The 18,398-nt window shown below is 31.2% G+C and overlaps 7 protein-coding genes across 7 annotated transcripts; 3 read left to right on the top strand and 4 right to left on the bottom strand.

Moving 5' to 3' along the window:
• The first annotated feature begins 1,149 nt into the window (after positions 1 to 1,149).
• On the top strand, positions 1,150 to 1,937 carry Tsp_08466 (conserved hypothetical protein). Its single transcript, XM_003375429.1, has 2 exons — positions 1,150 to 1,277; positions 1,751 to 1,937. Exons 1-2 carry the CDS (start codon positions 1,150 to 1,152, stop codon positions 1,935 to 1,937), a joined length of 315 nt encoding a protein of 104 aa, XP_003375477.1.
• A 1,833-nt stretch (positions 1,938 to 3,770) lies between these two features.
• Tsp_08467 (putative toxin-antitoxin system, toxin component) lies at positions 3,771 to 4,100 on the bottom strand. The gene is made up of 2 exons (XM_003375430.1): positions 3,950 to 4,100; positions 3,771 to 3,925 (listed from the first exon to the last, which is right to left on the bottom strand). Exons 1-2 carry the CDS (start codon positions 4,098 to 4,100, stop codon positions 3,771 to 3,773), a joined length of 306 nt encoding a protein of 101 aa, XP_003375478.1.
• A 2,320-nt stretch (positions 4,101 to 6,420) lies between these two features.
• On the bottom strand, positions 6,421 to 6,720 carry Tsp_08468 (hypothetical protein). The gene has a single exon (XM_003375431.1). The coding sequence runs from the start codon at positions 6,718 to 6,720 to the stop codon at positions 6,421 to 6,423; it is 300 nt and encodes a 99-aa protein (XP_003375479.1).
• Positions 6,721 to 9,414: 2,694 nt separating this feature from the next.
• On the top strand, positions 9,415 to 9,993 carry Tsp_08469 (conserved hypothetical protein). Its single transcript, XM_003375432.1, has 2 exons — positions 9,415 to 9,720; positions 9,865 to 9,993. The coding sequence occupies exons 1-2, from the start codon at positions 9,415 to 9,417 to the stop codon at positions 9,991 to 9,993; spliced, it is 435 nt and encodes a 144-aa protein (XP_003375480.1).
• A 2,280-nt stretch (positions 9,994 to 12,273) lies between these two features.
• Tsp_08470 (caenorhabditis elegans ly-6-related protein) lies at positions 12,274 to 14,275 on the top strand. Its single transcript, XM_003375433.1, has 2 exons — positions 12,274 to 12,568; positions 13,953 to 14,275. The coding sequence occupies exons 1-2, from the start codon at positions 12,274 to 12,276 to the stop codon at positions 14,273 to 14,275; spliced, it is 618 nt and encodes a 205-aa protein (XP_003375481.1).
• Positions 14,276 to 14,377: 102 nt separating this feature from the next.
• Positions 14,378 to 16,291, bottom strand: Tsp_08471 (putative tetratricopeptide repeat-containing domain protein). The gene is made up of 3 exons (XM_003375434.1): positions 15,910 to 16,291; positions 14,620 to 14,835; positions 14,378 to 14,586 (listed from the first exon to the last, which is right to left on the bottom strand). The coding sequence occupies exons 1-3, from the start codon at positions 16,289 to 16,291 to the stop codon at positions 14,378 to 14,380; spliced, it is 807 nt and encodes a 268-aa protein (XP_003375482.1).
• Positions 16,292 to 16,431: 140 nt separating this feature from the next.
• Tsp_08472 (hypothetical protein) lies at positions 16,432 to 18,390 on the bottom strand. Its single transcript, XM_003375435.1, has 7 exons — positions 18,338 to 18,390; positions 18,130 to 18,169; positions 18,003 to 18,061; positions 17,575 to 17,652; positions 17,518 to 17,546; positions 17,157 to 17,241; positions 16,432 to 16,561 (listed from the first exon to the last, which is right to left on the bottom strand). The coding sequence occupies exons 1-7, from the start codon at positions 18,388 to 18,390 to the stop codon at positions 16,432 to 16,434; spliced, it is 474 nt and encodes a 157-aa protein (XP_003375483.1).
• Positions 18,391 to 18,398: the final 8 nt, after the last annotated feature.

Here is an 18,398-nt window from a genome sequence, read left to right on the forward strand (position 1 = left end):
TTATTATTATGATTATTATTATTGCCATTTATTTTTTATTTTGAATAATTTTTTTATTTATTTTGACAGTATTATTATTTTTTATTTATGATATTTGACAGTTATTTCAAAATTCAAAAATGACATTGACGTTTAAAGTCAAAATATAAACTATCTGACAAAAAACGCCCTAACAAAACCATTGTCTTTGTCAAAACCGGCCTCCGCATGTCTTAAGTTTCAATTTGAATATTCAAAAATGACCTACAAAAATGGAACAAGTCTAAAAAAGTTTATCACCTAAATATATAAGCACACTGCTTTCTTGTGCTGAAAACAGAATTACGAAGACCAAAATTGTAACTTACCAAAATTCTTTGATGATAAAAAATTAAAAAAATACAATAAAATGATAATGAAGGTAAACAAATTTCTTGTATGAAAACTTTGTGTAAGAATATACATAGCTTTTCTAATGGCATTTGGTAAACCGCACTCGCTTTCACTGTGTCGTCTCTTGTATGTCAAACCTATGACATACAAGAGTGCAGAATCCAGCAAGACAACCTCCAGTGGAATACGAACATGCGGACGTTTCCACTGCCGATTAGTATGAAATAATTATTCTATTTATAATAACCGCTGCACATTATTACTATTATGATTGGCATTTACTTTTTATTTTGTATCCATATTTTTGAATTCAACAGGTTTAAAAAAAAATGTTTATCGAAAAATAAATTTTATAATCGAAATGAAAAGGGAAAGTGGAAACTGATGATGATTTGAGCATTTCAAATCTTCTAAAATGCTGCCATCAGTTGTGACATGTGCTGTTCAAACCTGATTTATATGCACAACTATTGATGAAAATGCCACACAACATATGCAAATTCGAAAATAACAATTTAACAAAGTAGACGAGATGCAGATAAAATAAGTGAAAACAGTGGATGCTGAGTATTTTGACATTTTCAACAAATCTGGACCGTAAATTATTAGGACTCTTTCAATTTATGGACGATCCCTTTCACGGTACACTGAAGCAAAAAGAAAAACAATAAAGTAAAGTAAAATATAACTTTAAAAAGCAAATATTTGTCAAAAAATGAATTTTATAAAAAAAAATCAAAATTTAAATTCGCATTTACCATCGATACAATCCGTCTGATGGAATTCATCTATTTGGGATGTTGTGAAAAATGCCATCATTGTGATGATGCATTTGGCTTTTCTGACCCATGTTCACGTAGCAAAGCAGACAAGCCTTTACACTTTGGTGCATCAGTACCAAATATGTTGGCAATTTGATATTACTCTGCATACGAGTGGGCGCAGGACAGCAAATCAACCACCAATAAAATAATAAAGAAGAAGCAAAAGTTTCCACTGCAATTTGTGATTCTTATATTTGATTTAAGCCAAAATACTATTATCATTGCCATTTATATTTTTATTTAAAATCTCTTTCTTTGAATACAGCATTTTTAAATATGAAATATTTATCAAAAAATGAATTTTTTTTAATCAAAATTTAAATTTACGTGCAGTATAAAATAAAAATACTGCATTCTATTATTATTAGCGTAGGATTTTTGCTGTTCTGTGTGAAGCTTTGCTGAAAAGCTGAAAAACGTAAAGCGCCCCCTGGACTGCAGCATGAAAATGAAAATATTTCATTTTATCATTTACACAAATGATTTTTGCAATTTTCTGCATGAAATTTATCTGAAAAACTGTAAAGGGTTGATTATTAATTAATCGTGATTAGGGATATCGCCCAACTCCTTTGCCTTGCAATCAACAGGATTGCAATGGTGTACCTGGAGTGCTATCAGGATCATTTGAATCCTCTTCCGCACAGTACGGCGTCAGATTGCTCTGGCGATATCCAAACCAACACATCAACCATCAGTGGAATACGAACATGCGGACGTCTCCACTGCCGATTGAAATAAAACATTTTTTCTATTTATAATTAATAGTATGCAAATTATCGCTGCCATTTAATCTTTTTTTTTAAACCTATTTGTTTAAAATTTTATATTTTTATTTAAATAAATACCAATTTCATCTATTACAATTCCTTTCTTTCATATTTTAAATTATTATTATCATAGAAAGCAGTTTTGTTTTCGATAAAACCGTTTTATGAAAAAAGTGCGAAATGAATAATACTATAGTGTCAAAATTTTTGAAAACAATTAATACACGCATTGCTGACTAATGTATTGTCTTAAATTAAAAAAATTATACAAGGAAAATTTGCACAAAACAAAAATATTTTTGTCTCCATATTAGATCATACTTCGACTATATTTTATTGAAATGCTATTTCATAGTTTCTTAGCTCAGTTTAACTCTTCTATTTGCCCTCATTACACCAAATGTCATGAATAATATTAATTTGAAACAATTGAATTTCACTTAATTTATGCACTTTTTGAATATCAAAAGAATAATTCATATTTAATAATATTTGTTTCAGAAATTTTAAGTGACTTTGATTTTCAAAAAAATTGATGAAATATAATACGGTTAATCTAGTTATACGTGAAATGAATAAAAGGTGCTCGCTACCAAAGAAACGAGTTTTAAGCAACGCTGATTTGCATAGTATGCGCTAAGCGTTCTGAGATACAACTCAACGCTGAATTAGATTTCCTATTGAATTATAAATTTTTATAGCACCTCAACTAAATATAAGATATAAAATATTCAACTTCTGCCAGAAGCTCATTTTTATGATTAAAGTATTTTACTTTTAATAGTAATTAGTTTGCAATATATTTATTTTCTTATAAAAAATTTTAATATCCTAACAAACTGCTGTTGAACATAAACATGAAATTTCACACAAAAGAGATTTAATGCATAATTTAGTTATGTTAAATAATCATAAATTGAATATCCATTGTTGGTGCAATTCAAAAATAAAATGCAGCTTACGGAAATAGTCAACTTTCCACCATTTTGAGATAATCTTTTGTGCAGTTTTATAAAGTGATTGACCAATTGGAATTAAAACATTGATGCTTGTCCTGCTTTCCTTTGAATACGTCTTCAATTCTGCTGCCGTCGTAGACCATCAAATTTCAACTGAAGGTCACTAAGGAAACAGCAGAATTGAATTCTTGTGTAAATTTCCATTTTGTACCTTCATTCAGTAGCACTGGCCAACGATCAGAGAAAATCAGTTATTCAAGCAATCTTTACATCTAGGAAATTTTTTCCGAATCCGTATGGTCAAACTTCTTTCAGCAAAATACCGTCAACATAGTTGACCGTCAAATTAATTCTGGTCAACATGGTTTCGGGAGTCTCCCAAGTATTAGCTGACTTTGGGTACTTTTAACATGTTGATTATGGAAATGACATTTATTCCCCCCCCCCCCATGTCCTAAACGTTTATATTCGTTTCACAATCCTTTCGTCTGCTGGGTGTATTCCTTCTGCACCGATCTTGAATCCTGAGAACGGCACAATCTTCACTGCAACTTGGCATTTCTTTTTACTTGACCACCGACCTGTTTCTCTGATATAAATCAATCACACGTGTGCATAAAAGCCAAGCGATGGTTCATTAACTCGAACTTGTGTATATACTCTACCCAAATGTTCGTGAAGAATTTTCCTGCAGCAAATTCTGTGAAGAATTAGTTCGTCAGTCGTCAGAAAGATATGGATACATATCTGTATTATTTGTCTTTTGAAACAAACGGTAGTGGTCAGTAGCGTAAGAACTTGTGTTTTATTTTCTTATCGAAAATTACTAATGCAGGTCGACCAGGCTACTGATCCAATCCTTCCTCGCAAACATCCGTGAATCTTTCAGTGGGTGTCAATATTTTGCAGTTAGCCATCATATATTCCGTGTGTCGAACCAATTCCAGTCTTTCAAACGTGTATCTTTTCCATTTATTACCATCACAGGCAACAGTTACTTCTTCATTTTATACTTCAGCACAACGTGAGATTCTCCCAGGAGTTTCAGGCGTTCGTGCGTCGAATGATTTTGGATGAAGAAAAGTTCTCGATTTTAGGAACTTGTTTTCTTTGAACAACTCTCTGTATGACTGTTGATTTTCTAGCAAATATGCTGCGCATGAGTGTAATTGCATTTGTAAGAATCTACCGTCTAATTCCAGATTAAAATGGAAATTACTATTTGTCCAGCTTCAAAATGTATTCCTTTCGCTGAATAGAGCTATCAATTTCTACGTGAGCTCCTTGTCTCTTGCCTTTTCTCAATGGATGCCTTCAAGTACTTTTCTTCTTGACGTGTATTTTAAAAATAAGCTTTTTCCAAATCACCTTTTATCTTGCAAAATCTGCATTCGTCATCAAAAACAACGTATAAGACATTCATTCTTAAATATTAAAAGCATCTTATAAACACTGAACAATAGCTACTGAACATCGACAAAGAGCTCCATAACTTACAAATGAAATGAAATTTACTCCTGAAAATCAACATCTAATATTCGGTAATTTTACAGTAATAGCAGCCTACTTCAAAAGAAAAACAATAAAAGAAATAAATAAATAATCTGATCTGAACTGACAGTCTATGAAACACAAATTAATCATCAGTGAAAGATTGCTGACAACAGAGAGGGGGCCTCAGAAGTGTTTGATATTTAATTTTCATGGAATATTTTAAACAGAATAAAACTGACCCTCAGTATCTGCATATGAAAGAGACAGTAAAGAAATGTTGCTATAAAATAACCGAATCTAAACGTAAAGTTTGCAACAAAAAATGAAAATGGAAGAAAGACATGTAACTTCAAAAAATACTATAGAAGTGGTAGTTTATTCAATTATTTTATTGAACTGCAGAAATGTATAGATAATTGTTATTATTACTGCAGGCAAAACGCAGTGCTGCCAGTTTAATGCGGAACGAAAGCCGATATTAACAATTAAATAGTGAAGTGAGACCTATAACAATTACAATCCTGCCACCGCTTAATCTTACTCTTAACACCTAAATTTGTTAAACGTCATTTATGTGAACATTTCATCCTATGCTCGGTGTAGAATCACCAAAGAAAAAAAGAAACAAGTGGTCAAACTTGCTTCAATCTGAAGTAAAAATTAATATTTGTTTGATTGCGTCATATAAAATAGTTAACAGAATTTTAAAAGCCAGGTCAACTAAAAACCTTTTCTTGTTTTGGCAAATTAGAACAATGTTCGACAATTTCGGCGATTTAACAGCGGCATATTTCAGACAAGCCACTGCTAATGTTCAAAAATATCAATAAATCGGGCCGACTAATGCAGCATTACAAATAATAATAACGGCAATAAAATATACACCTGTTTAGCAATTGTGTCAATTCGAATTTAATCGCCTGATTTTATAACTACTAGGTTGAACAAAGAAAAAGCAATGTCCAGTTACACCAAAAAAAAGTTATGCATTTAAATGTGCGTCAGCTCGGTTTCAGTTGTAAATGTTTACAATGATAGAGCGGACGAAGAAACAAATTTAAGACGAAAATACTTTAAATTGAAAATTAAAATTAAGAAAAAGTTAAATGTCATGTATTTGATGCAAAACTGTTTCCTAATTATGAACAAAATTTTCAAATGCATAATCTTGATAAAGCTGATTTCTTTTATTATATTATGAAGTTAATAAAGTTTAAAATGTTCTTCAATCTCAGTGATTTGGTCATGAATAAAAATAAGTTTGATCAATGAAGAGAGAACAAAATTTTCAAATGATGTATCTGCAAGAAGAACAAATGAAAAAAAGTAACAAACAAAGAATGAGACAAGAAAATAAGGCGGATTAAAAAACCTGACATTCTCATGAGTAAACCTATCCAGATGTGTTCAAAAATTAAAAGCTTTTAATATGAAAAAAGACACATACCATTAATTAAAAAAATTTTTTGATCGTTACATTCGTCAAGGGAGTTGAACATCTTCATCATCTGGTTCAAAATCAAATATTTTCAATACAATCCCATCACGAGATGATACAAAGAACAAGTTTAAAAAAATAAAATAAAAATAAATAAAATCGCAGATGTACCAAACTATTGAACAAAGGAAAATGACGCTGTTGCTTGTTGTACGGTTACTACAGTATGCCGATTATTAAGTATTATATGGTAATTTTTTGCACAGTATGTAGTCATGTGTTTTTTTTTGTTTTGTCGTATTCTGTAGTTTCTTTCCCTACATTTTTGGTCTTTTCATTTGCAAAAGTGGTTAGTCTCGTAGCACGTAAGCTAATTTTAAAAATAACTACTCGGTTGCCCATGAGGGTAGAATTGAAAAATAGTTGGATGTTGGCTGAATAATTGGAAGCTGTTGAAAATTTGAGCAGGCAACTGGCGATCATTTACAATGCCATTGACAATGCGGTGCACGTCAGCGCGTTGTTAAATTGTCCGATTGTGGATGAAAATTGATCAGATCAGTTCAATTGAGAAACGGCGGCTTCGTTGGCAAGCTCAGTGTGCAATTTTCAAACTCTGCCTCGCACTGACGGCATTGTGCTCGATGAACGAGGCTAACAAGATTATGACATAAGAAATCCCTCATGTATGGACTCGAGCACGCAAAAGCACGCATGCGTGCATGGACTTTGTGCAATTGGTCGCGATGCCCCTCTCTGATTTCAAAGAAAATGGCACCAGCAGCAATAAGAGATGAGAAAAATAGAATAACACAACAAAGATATCCGTTTGAACAGATTGTTCTGCATTCAAAAGAAGTCATTTATTTTCTGAAATTTAATTAATTAATTTTTTTAATTATTAACAAGTGCAAAAGTTGTGAAAAGTGAATAAACAATACAGGCATAATACGTATTGCATGATTGTTGCTTTGTATTAAACGGTATTATTTTTGAAATGTTTTTGTTTTTGAAAAAAATTGCTAAATTGCTTTATGCTATTTTGAATGATAGCAAAGGGAAATCACGTGCAAATGATGATGAATTGTTATATTTGAAAGTGTTGTCATTAAATATTCATCGACAAGTGAAACGCATCTCACTTGGGTTTGATCGCTGTTTACCGTTTTTACCGTGCACGCGCAATGGCAGAGACTTTTCTGACACGTCAAAATGGTCAAATGAATAATTGAAAAGCGGGAAAATGTTTGCCACAAATGCCACTGACCGACCAGCCAGGCGAATGTATTATTGAAATTCAATACAAGCAGCAGCAGTAGCAGTAGCAGAACAGTCAGCAAACACACATAACAAAAGAGCACAATTCAAACCAAAGAACATTTATTATTCTTGTTGATATATATTATGTGCTTTGCTTGGAATAAAGTAGCCAATGTGCTCGGCTGATTACGCATGTCTATCATCATTAAATTATGGCTGAACAACAATTTGAATTAAAAAAACAACATACCATAGGTTCTGAGAGGAATACTTTTCATATTCAAGTCTACTTATTCACTTATCGATTTAAGTGATATTCAAATTTCAAAAATTATTTTATAAAAAAAATCAGTTAATAATTTGAGAAAAAAAATAAACAGAAACAAAAAGTAAAAGTTTCACCACCTACATTACTAGAATAAATTCTTACAGAATTATCCGGAAACAGCAAAACGAAGCAGAGTTGTTCAAAAAAGAAAATTTTTTCTATACTTTATGGCTTTTGGGACTGCTGTGAACATTTTTTCCATGCGTCTATATATGAATATAATTTTTCACTACGACAATGTGAAAAATGACAGTGTTGATCAAACTTCCGACGGAAAAAAACATTTTATTAAAATTATGTTTAATAACTGCGAATCATTTTCATGCGAAGTCAAAGATCAATCGGCTAACAACAGTCCAAAATAATAATAATAAGAAGAAGAAAAAAATATATATGAAACCATTCATCGCACTATTATTCATCTTAATTATTTTTTCAATATTGTTCAAGAAAATGGTTTCCTTTTTCACTTTCAAATTAAAATCAAAATACCAAGAAAAAAAATATATCAACAAATAATTTGGTTTTCAAAAATAAAAAAAAATTATTTTTTTCAATTTTTGCAATCGTTCGAAATTAAAATCTTTCGGTAGAAAAAAATTCAATGATCAAAAATACAGTATGAAAAATTCCACTTGTTTTCACAATTCACCAGCACAACTGTGCATCGTAAAACTTGAAAATGAACGCTTGATTTATAAAAAAGAGATTAATTCTTTTTTTAATATACTCAGGTGAAAATGGTGAATTGAATTCACAAATTGTGCAAAATTGTGCGCAAAAGAAAATCAAACAAATTGTAAAATTAATTTCATTTTTTAACAAATTAAAATCGTAATTTTTGTTTTGTTCTTCATGGGATGCAAAGCAATTCTGCTTTGTCGTTGATTCGAAAGAAATACACAGACATACAGAAGTGACCAAATTCTAGTCAAATGAACAACTGTTGAAAATGGGTTTTATTTCATTATTGCATATTGCAATCGATGGCCAATAAATTTATTAAAATTTTGACAAAATTCATGCAATGGACTCAGCATATTGCTCACTGCTCATCTCCAAACTGCACTTCACCTAAACAACAGCAGCACGTCAATTCATAATTCAAGAAGAAGGATCACATTCGATGCGAACCGATTGATTCGTCCATTCATTCATTCAATACTTTTCAAATTGCCCTTCTGAAATTGAAGCGGCATTATCTGAAAATCTTTTCCCTGTTTTGAAACCTTTTTGCATTAACTGATGCAGAATGTGATGCCAGAATTTTGAACTGCAAAACTGATATCAACAGCTCCGCGGAGGAAGGTGAAACCGCATCAACTCTGCCAACGCTAATCGATTAATCTCAACTCAATAAAAAATCAATTTTCTAAAATGGTCCAAATTTAAAATAACAAATAAAAATACATTTTTCAATAGCTATACGTTTACCTTCCTCTGTTCAATCATCTCAAGTAAACAAATACTACTTCATCATATATATATATCATCATTTCAAGGAAATTTTGCAAATAATTTTTAAAACTGTACAAATGAGAGACTTGATCACAAAAACAGCCACGAGTTTTTGAAAATTTAACTTTATCCATCAAAATGAACATCATCATTATTATTTGTTGTAAAATCTAATAAATTACAATTCAAAATTGAAATACATATCCGTGTATGACGACCGTTGAGAAATACTTTCTGATTTGAACAGTAGAATGGAAGTCAGTTGGAATTTCAGTTTGGCAATGATCTATATCTGATCCGATTTGATTTGTACTACAATATGAACATGAATAGTAAAGCGGATCACTTATTTATTCGTTGATTTGCTTTCAGTCGTTGTTATTAAGCAAATTATAGACGCGGTCAACAACAACAACAACAACACTCACTGCTCATACAAATTAGCATGGATCAGCAAAGTTGTCTTGTCCGATCAAATCACCACAAATGATGATCAAGTGATAAACAAAAAATGACAACTGCAAGTACTATAATCCATCTGCCATGCGGTGAAAGATATGACAGACACAAAAACAAGTCAACGTCGTCAAAGACAACATTACCAATGATGACGATTATTATGTTGAAAGCAATTATTTGGCCTCGTCGTTTCAAGCTAATCGGAATGAGGTTCTCACCTGGGCGTATTCACTTTGCCACAACGGTCGACAATATTGATTTGACATGTCAAAATCGAAAGCTACCATCAAATAAGCTCTCGCGCACACCAAACAATGCAACACCATTGCCTGCTAACCTGCATCCGGCAACAGATTTAGTTAGATCCACACACACACACACAGACAAACAATTCGACAAGCTCAAAACATTTGTTATGAAATTTTTAATTCACTTAATAATAATAATGACAACAGCAACAACGTAATAATGATAATAATAATATGATTATTAGTAATAACAGGAAGAACAAGAAGAAGAAAATGATAATGATGATGATAAAGAAGAAGAAAAAAACATGTATACTCGTCGTATTCGATTATTAACAACATTACATGACATGAAAGAGAATTTTCGTTTTAATTATTCTTAATTTGATGAAAAAACAAAAAAAGTGAAAAATCAAATTATCAACACAACAATAATTAATATTCTTCACAGAGTCAGAGAGTTTAGAAGAAAATCAAAAAAAAAACTGAGGTAGTGGTGAGTTTTAAAAATTGACAGTGCTGAAGTTATTTTTATTGATGCAAATTGGTGCAGTTAATCTTTCTAAGTACTAAGCACGGGCGGGACTCGCTTACATCCAGGAAAATCGTTTTACTGAGCTTTTCCTTTCGATGCTTTCAAGCGCCGGAGTTAATCAATTCGCCGTCCATTGTTGCCATTTATCTTCAGAACCGCAGATTGGCTCGCGCCTGGCGTCCAACCGATTAAAGCGACTTATATAAACTTTAGCAGGCGCAATGCGGTTGAAACACACAAAACGGGCAAAAAGTGACAACACGACGCACTGACGACATGCAAATGCATGCACACACAGGGATCTCTGCATACAGACATACATATATATATACCCAGTGGATGGATAGCTGCTTGGTTGGCTGAGAATATTTTTCATTTTCACTTGACAGTAAAATTTGAAATTTTTCAAATTCACTGAATCGTCATACTCCTTCCTCTCAACTGTCATAAGAAGAATCAAACTCCATTTCAACAAAATGCATTATTCCACGACGGCTCATTTCCACAAATGTTACCGTTATCCATGCTCATCTTGACCATACTGATACAACTGTCGCTTGTCGGCAAAATGCACGCAAGTAAGAGAAACAATCTTTTTTTTCTTCCATTTTTTTCTCATTTTATGACAAATAATAATTTCTTAATTTCACTACATATGTGTTATCGCTTAATAATTAAATCAAATCAAATCAAATCAAATCAAATTAACCTCAACCTTGCATAGTATCCACAAATATATCTATAACGAGATTATTCAAATTTCATATGGATTCTCATTTTGCCATTTTTCTCTTCTAATATCGAATGAAAACAATGCAAATGCAATTAATAGCTGACCAGTCGAAAAAATACAATGCCAACTTTTTAAAGGATTTTTTTTCTTAAACAGAAGCAAAATTCAATGGTCAAATTTGCCATTAAGCATCAATTAATTCATCAGGCAAAACACTCTGAAGGTGGTAAGAAAAGTGATGATATAAAGGAAAATAATAATGGATTAATCTTTAACCTCAAGCAAACAAACAAACAAACACTTCACTTTCTTTTGAATCACGATCTTTCAACAAACAAAAGCTATTTTATTCCCCTACTCCAAAATTGAGTCACGCAATACTGCACAGAAGCGAAATGCAAAAAAGCTCACTAATCCTTGTTTTGTTTGTTTGTTTGTTGTTAATTTGCATATTATATGCATGTTTTATATTTCAAAGATTTTGATAAATATTCTCGGATGAAACGGACCGTCAAAATGAGATCATCTGCACGAGCAGAGCACAAGTTGATGCGTTGTCGTTTCCTGCCGACAATAACAAGCCGCAATTCAGTTTGACAATTGAACGCTGACGTTTGTTGTCTAGTAAATTTTCATTGCATTGCCTCGTCTGAATTTATTAACTATGTAAAACAATATACATTAATTGTTCATCGTTCATCCAATGTTGAAAATATAGATAATGCTAATTCACCATCACTATCCGCATCAGCAACATCATCATCATCATCATGATAATATCAAAAACAATGAAAGCTGAACATATCTCTCTTTACATCGAGTAACATTTTAAATTAAAATTGTTAAATTGTCAACACTCTTCCTTATTGCATTTTGAAACAATTGTAGATTGTTCAGTGGAATCATATGTTTCAGCAAATCCCAAGTCATTATTTCATCAAATGCTTTTTCAACACACTGATCAACAGAAAAATAAAAAAAATTTAAACAAGAAATTGCATGGAATTTCACTTTCATCTTACATTAATTAATTTTTTAATTTATTTTAAGAAGAAATCAACTTCCGTTCCTTATGCACGCATACTTATAATATATATACTTGTAGAGATATGAGTGTATTGTGTATATAAAAAACAAATGCAACAATATATGATCAATAATTACAAGAAATTATCATACTATTCATAACTTTGAATGCCTTCATTAGAAAATACCGCTGCTGCTAAAAATTGATGACGAACATAAACTATTGATCTAATAATTCATGCTTGATTAATATATTATTGAAATAAAAGAACAAATTAATCATTGATAATTTCTTTCATCTCTCTCCATAAAAGATAGATATATTCATTTTTTTAAGTTAAACTATTCGGTGATGTAAAAATCAGACCGATGAGCCGTGACATAACAAGCGAAGCATACGTTTCAAATTCCAATAGTCGTTATGGATTACGTCGTGGTCAAGGGTCTGAGTTCCGCCAAATGTCGCGACAAACATTCGCTCAGTGCTACAGCTGTGCCAGCTATGAGCTGAGGGCTTACTGGTACCATTTGCAAGCTTGGTACAATACCCCGAAAAATTTCACCGACCGCTGTGTGACAATGAACCGCCGAGATTGTCAGCACATCGCACTAGAATCTTGCCCCAGTCAATGCATCACGTTGAGACAACAAAAAACAATTGCCGGTAAGAAATTTACAACGTACAATTCATAATTAAACATTTAAACATTCATTTAAAACATAATTAATAATTCAATAATTGCATATTTTATTAATTCATGAATAGAACTGTTTTGAACTTTTAAAATCATCCAAAATGTACACTTTCGCAATTTCATCAATAATAATCGTACGCGACGAATTTCACTATTATACTAGTAAGTGAAATTTTAAGCGGCATAATTAATTGCAAATAAAATTGAAAAATGAACTCTCATTAAATCAATATTAAATTTCTCATAACAAAATCATTGAAAAAGATAAAAACAAGAAAGTACAGATAGCCAGCTATTTGCAGATATGTACGCACATTTCAAAATGCACTGTTGAGCATAGTTTCACAAGTTCCTATTCTGATAAAATCGATGCGCAATGTGAATGTTTCAGATATTCCCTTTAATTTCAATTCATAAAAACAATGTCGTTTTATCATAAACAAAATCGAACATAAATTTTTTCAACAAAACTGACGTCACATTCCCAATGGTTTAAAGATTTTGATAAAAAGAACATTTTATGATACTTATCCAGGGTTATCGGAAAGGAAAGTAAAAAATTTTACTACCTATCGAAGTGCATGCAAGTTCCGTTTGTTTTAATTTCAGGCTAAGTAATATAAATGGCTACTACTGATACAATAATTTAATAATCTTCTCGTTTCATTACATTTCTGTTACTTTTCAAAAGTTTTGCACAAAATTAATCAATCAATCTACTAATTTCATATTTCTGTCACAGTTGTTGTTTGCATCAACTTAGAAACGGATTATTTTGTAATTTAATTATTCATACATCTGAAAAATAATTTATATACATTTCATTAAAAATTAATAAACTGTATTCTATTCTAATCACACACACACGTTGGATAATGAATTACATTTACCACCTGAAAATTATTTTCACGCCAATTTATAAATTTCCTCCTGATAAAAACAATAATTCAACGGTTCCTCTTTCCCAAAGAAATAAAATCGAAACTTCGCTTAAAGCATCTTTACATTCAAGTCACGCCAATTTGCTTTAAAATGCCAAGCTACGTATTCTTAGAATTTGCATCGCACACGCGTATAATACTACATTTCTTTTGCAAATCTATTCAAAGCTTTTCTTTTCATTCTGTCTTTTTTCGTTAATAAATAAAATTTCATTCAACATCCGCTAAAAACTACGCTCCATAAACTATACTCATATTGTTAAAAGAAAACATGACTATGAATAAAATGCAAATGAAATGCATGCAATGATTATGCAATTCAATAAATATGTACGATTCAAGAATAAAAATTCGTACTGAATTCTGTACACGGAATAATTGAACTTCTACATTAATTATTTACATCATTCAGGTCATACGGTGGGATATCACGTAATTCGCGGTTGCCTGACGTCATTGTTTCGTTGGAACATCTTGGATACATCGCAAATTTCTGCCTCATTGATGAAGCCCCGTGATTTCTGTTACAACCTACGACTTAGTCAAATTCTTCCCAGTTATGGTTCAGGAGTGAAAGGAGAATCTGATCAACTTGTCCGCCTGTGCGTTTGTCACGGTGATCGATGTAACAGTACCAGCAAATTGATCAACTCACATTTTATAATTTTCTGCCTGCTAACAACACTGGCAATAGTCAACCACAATATACACCATCACTATGTACACTTGCTCTGATTTGTCACTTCATTTTGTGAAAATAAATTCATGTATTACTCAATCATTATTATGTAGAAATGAAAAAAAATAATAAATCTCTTTCTCTTAGTTTAATTTCAATTAAACTTTGCTTTTTCTCTCATGCTTTTGGGCATCTTTCAAAAGAGCGTTGTAAAATTCAGTCACTCGTTTCCGTTGCTTCTCGTCCTTCACATCGGCAGCAAGATGTATCGCTTTCTTAGCTATTTTTTGTGCTTCTTCGTGTTCACCACAATGCCAAAGTGCTTCTGCATAGTTGCAATAGAAGCTGGGAAGCAGATCTGCTATATCTGGACAATATACAGCCCGTCCGACCAACTCACCGTAATATTTGCGAGCCAGTTGGAATTGGGCGCGGTTCAACAAAAGCACCGCATAATTGTTCAACATGATCACAACATGCGCACTCACTGGACTGAATATATCACGGGCAAATTCCAAAGCGCGATTGAAGTATTCCACACTTTCATCCACGCGATCTTTCGACAACAAGTAACGGCTGTACGTTTCCAATACCATTCCGTACAAAGCATACGGATCTGAATATTCTTCCCCTTCCGCTAAGTTTTCTGACCTAAACATCAACTCATACAAAATTCATTTCAACCTACGCTCATTGTCACCTAAGCACTACTTCATTACATAGCCCGGTGATATAAATTTCAAATCATTATTATTTTCAAATTCAGATTCTTTTAACAAGATGATTTCACGCTACAATAAACATCAACAACAGTTCCAATTCATTCAATAAATTTTTTTTCCTTCCTTCCCAAATATTCACTTAAATCACATTACAAATATCGAATATAGATTCATTCATAAATTCAGGCCTGAATTATAAAATTCATAAAAATAATATTACCATCCAACGTACCTACTTTTTCTTTACTGTACTTAGAGCTTTTTCGGAAAATTGCAAAATCTTAAACACACACACACACACACACACACATATGTATATAGCAACTTTTAATTAGGCCAGATTATTTATTTATTTTTCGAGTTAACTTGTAATTACTTTAAAATTATTGCAGATTAAATATTCACTCTCAGATGTACGTTATTGAGCATTTTGTTGATGATGGTCAATATTTAATGTAATCAATTGTATATCAAAAAGTAATAAGATATTCAAATATTTAGGAATAGTTGCCTTTCACATATGAACAAAAATGAATGCCTAAATACTGTTCAACTTGAATAATATTTTGTTCATGTAAATGCCTTGAAATTTGCATCTACTTTGAATTTCATATGTAAACAAGATAAATTTATATAAAAATTCTAAATCACCCTTCAAAATAATTAATTCGCCTATAGTCGTGTAATATTCATGAAGAAATTTGCATAGCACAAACTACTTATCAAATAACCTATGTAGTAATGCCGATGTTTGCTCACATCTAACCTATATTCGTACTTAATTATAAACTGCGTTTCTATTGCCAAAAAACGTTTCTGTTGAATAATGTGAACAACTTTCAAAATATAATATCCAATAAGCAAATATACTTACCTAATAACTTTTTGTGTACGCAACCACTTTCGGTTGAACCGCTTTTCATGATCATCGACTACTTCTTTTTGAGTTTTCAAACAAAATTCAAAACCAGACTCTGCCATTTCATCATTTCCCATCATAGCGTACAAGTCGGCCATCTTTAACGAAATTTCAATTATAGATGCATCATCTTTTGGCACCTTTTGCGACAACAAACGATTCATTAAATTATGAAATAATGCCAGTGCTTTTTCTGAAACATTCATCTCGTAGTAGATATTTGCCAAAAGATCGTAAATGTAATTTATAGCTCTGTCGTCGTTTGCTTCTTCAGCAATTTTCAAAGCATTGTGCAAAATATCGATGGCATCTTCGAATAACTTCTTTCTTAAGCAACCAATTGCTTCTTTCACTAAGTTTGTAATCTGAACACGTTTATCGTCATCTTCAACGGAATGGAACCATGATTTAAATGTTCCTACCACACCCATCAAGTAAAGTGATCTATTGCGCTTTGTCCTGTAAATACATTAATTGTATGAAGTTCAGATAACTTTTCCCTGCTTGTCATGTTAATCATTAAATCGCATTACATTAGTCAACAACAATATTATATTAAAAAAATAAACTGTTACCATTCAATGAAATGAAATCGAAAATTTCCAGCACATTGAATTCGAATGAGCATGCATAATGAATTAGGGATTTTCCAGTCATGAGAAAAACGGAAAATATTTGCACCAAAACGTAAGGCTGCATGCCTAAAATTTACAAAAAACATCATTGTACATGGTGATACAAAATTTTGCTTAATTATGTAATGCAGGCATTAATTTTTTTGACAATATAGTAATTAATAAATCTTTGTGGTTTTTTAATTTGTTGTAAATAAATATTTTATTACAAAGAAATTATATGCATTATAATTGAAAAAATATGCTAAAAATTTTATTTGCATACCTATGATTCAGAAAAGGATACTGTGAAACAACGATTAAAGTAAATTAAACTTACGCTATTATTAGATGTTTGTTTTTAGGTATTGCTCATTATATTGTTCTAGTTAGATTCTATTTTGATTATGCAATATGGGGTTTGTTTTTGAGTTTTAAAATATTTTTTAGTTTTTCTCAAGTTTTCTGATAACTATTGGTGAATGCATTGATTTTACAGAAGCAAATTGTTTTATCTAGTATTTACAATATATTACAATTTCAGCAAGTTCAAGTTTATTTATGAGATTCCAGATAATCAATACAAATTCTTTTTATTACTGCATATCCTAATACAGCATCAACATTGATTGATAGGCAGCTATCTAGTATCAATAAAATGTTTTAATCTTCATGATCATACGTTGGAAATTCCAATACCCGTACGTATTCTGGTACAAAATATTCAAATGCAGAGTAAATAAAATCTGAAGAAAATGGATCACAGACTGAATTTATATTTTATTTGTAATTAGCTTTTCTAGACATTTGTTCTGTGATAGTTACCTTTGAAAATTTATTCCCACGTCATAATAGCTGTTCAGTGACAGGTTTGAAATTTTCAACTCTACTATTTTGAATGTTGCATTTCACATTTTTATTTATTACAGTTAAAATGTACTAAATTTCAAATTTAAATAAAATTTAACAATTATGATCACCAATAACAGAATAAGGCTGTTTTTGATTTGAAATTGAAAGTTTTTAAAATATGCCTTCATAACTTAGCAAAGCCGACATTTTGACCGACAAGCTATCATTCATATGCATAAAAAAATAACTGATTTCCGCTATAGTAAGCTACACTACTAGGTAACAGATCTATGTTCTGTTGCAATTCATTTTGTAATTTTCCTTTTCTGAAATGGCTAATTTTCATATGTTTCTTAACCATCGTGTGTTCTTATTGTGCAAAATAAAATATTATCATTACATATTTACATTTAAGAATAGTATTTTGTGAAAGCCTAAAAGCATAGTACTGTTAAAATTGAGTAATAAGTATCATCTTAAGCATGAAGCAATACAAATTGTCAATGTAAATTCATGAGCAAGTGTTGCACTGTGATAAATGAACATTAAAATTTGTTGAAAAACATAACTGATTTTTTGATTATTGAAAAGTTGTACTACTACAGAAATTGTAAACAAATAAAGAGAAACACTTCAGAGTACAGAATTCAAATGATGATGCTTAAAAATTAAAAACATGAATGCTATTTGCCATTTCATATTAACAAGCGATTGTACTTTGAAAATCAAAGAAAACTATAATAATAAATAACTTGAATCTACGAAATTTAATGTAGCACCAAAATTCTAAGCTTCAAAAAAACCTTAATGAAAGTTTGATTGAGTTCGATTTGAAAGATTGACCTTAATAAACTACGATATTAATTATAAGTTGAACATTATTTTAAAAATTAGAAGATTTATTAAAATGAATACTATGAAAGTGAACATTTTATAAGTTATCAAAAGTGCATCCATACAGTTAATTTTAGCACTGTTAGTAGAGTGCAGTTCATCGACATAAACAATAACATAATGCGATAAGTGTTACAGAAGATTGAAAGTAAGGCAACAGCCGTTGCCATATTGGCCA

This window comes from Trichinella spiralis (genome assembly GCF_000181795.1).
Source record: "Trichinella spiralis strain ISS 195 chromosome Unknown Scfld5, whole genome shotgun sequence".
Classification (NCBI taxonomy): Eukaryota; Metazoa; Nematoda; class Enoplea; order Trichinellida; family Trichinellidae; genus Trichinella; species Trichinella spiralis.